At 62.6% G+C, this 1618-nt stretch overlaps 1 protein-coding gene across 1 annotated transcript in view; it reads right to left on the reverse strand.

The window, feature by feature from the left end:
• Positions 1-194: 194 nt before the first annotated feature.
• Positions 195-1618, reverse strand: part of LOC104547814 (regulator of G-protein signaling 19-like) — a gene marked incomplete at its 3' end in the record, with an annotated part of 2961 nt that continues 1537 nt past the window's right edge. Inside the window, exons 4-5 of the mRNA XM_010193652.1 lie at positions 1262-1336; positions 195-429 (exon numbers count right to left, since the gene is read on the reverse strand). Coding sequence (XP_010191954.1) covers positions 195-429; positions 1262-1336 — 310 coding nt within the window. The remainder of the gene's footprint in view (positions 430-1261; positions 1337-1618) is intronic.

A 1618-nucleotide genomic window follows, 5' to 3' on the forward strand; every position in this document is an offset into this window, starting at 1 on the left:
GGGGATGCCCTCCCCATTGCCATGCGCAAGCAAACGCTGCCAAACTCACCCCCAACCACCCACCCCATCCCCAAACTGCCACAGGGCTGCAGCAGCAGCCGGGACACAGTCTTTTCCCTAAGAAACACCCCCACAACCCCATTTTACCCTGAGCCACCCCCCCCAAGAGCCGCAAGAGGGGTTCTGCTCCGTACCTCCTTGGGTGAGAGGATGGAGATGTAGTCCTCGTAGATCATCCTGGCCTTCTCGTCGATGGTGTGCTTGTTGCACTCGGTTTTGAGCTCCTCGCACGCCAGCCAGAAGAGCATGTTCTCCTCGCTGTACTCAGTCCGCAAGAACTCCCGGAAGACGTTGCGACCCGCCGGGCTCTTCATCAGCTTGTCGAAGGACTGTGCCCAGCCCCGCACCTCCTCCGACGTGGGTTTGGTGCTGCCGAGTCCCAGCGAGGAAGGCAAGAGGACAGCGTTATGGCCAGCCACAAAGGGCTGTGGTCTCCCCATGTCTCATCCTGGAGGGACCAAGCCCGAACACATCCCCTGGGCCCACATCGAGGCCACTCCTGCCTGGGCTCTGGATCACAGAGGCTTTTGGAGGTCACTCATGGGGTCTGGCCTGGCTTCGCTCAGCTGGGCTGGAGTGTGGGCTTGCTTTAAGCTGAATTTCCCAAGCAGAGATGTACTTTGGTGCTGGCTTTGCACAAATCCAAATCTGCTGCAGGGCGGCAGCTCTGAGCTGCCCTGGCTAGGACAGACGGACATGGGTCCATCATCCCTAACAGCTGGGAGAGGGAGGGAGGCTGCTCCCCAGTAAATACTCATTACCTGCTAAAGCAGGCGGGAGCAATCATCAGTGGCTAATTAGACATCTGAGACCTAACAGAGCGCACCAATGGTACCCATCCCTCAGGGAGTGGGTGTTTGGTGCAGGGCATCCCCAGAGCAGGGTGCCTGCAGGATGAGGCTCTGCCCTCGGGACACGGCCAGAAAGCTGCTGAGGTCCTTGTGTGCCTCAGTTTCCCCTCTGCAAGAGGCCCAAGGGCCAGAATTGCAGGCGGCTGCAGCACTCCTGGGGCTCCCTGTTTCTCAGTGGGAAGCAGGGCCACGCTGCTGGAGGCAGCACCAGGAACCCCCAAGCCCTGGCACCCCGATTCTGCTCCCCGTGGGTGCACCAGGGCTGGGTGCCATGGAGGGTGGCAGCGGGGGCTGTGCCACACCGTACCCGTCTCCCCGGCCCACCCCTGCAGTGCTGCCCCTGCACTCACCACGCTTCACAGTTTGGGATGGTCTCCAGTTTGGTCTCCCGGGACGCCCTCCACGCTCGCTCCCGGTCCTCGTTCCTAACGGGGAGACAGAAAGGTAGTCAGGGGCGTTGGGGATGCACCCACACCCTCATCTTGACCCCCTGACTGGCCTTGGCCACCAAGTCTCCTTTGTGGGCACCAACACCACCTCACCCAGCTCCTCCCCAGCACCCAGCCCGCCCCAGCACCCGCTGCCCTGGGAGCACCCCCACTCCCTTGTGCAATTTTGCCACCACCGTGCAAGGGCATTTCCTGGGCTCGGCACCACTGCAGCCTTGGGGACGTGGGGCCGGGGCGGGCCCGGGGCGCGCGCGGGGC

The sequence above is a fragment of the Mesitornis unicolor genome, unplaced genomic scaffold (assembly GCF_000695765.1).
Source record: "Mesitornis unicolor isolate BGI_N332 unplaced genomic scaffold, ASM69576v1 scaffold41921, whole genome shotgun sequence".
NCBI classification, from domain to species: Eukaryota; Metazoa; Chordata; class Aves; order Mesitornithiformes; family Mesitornithidae; genus Mesitornis; species Mesitornis unicolor.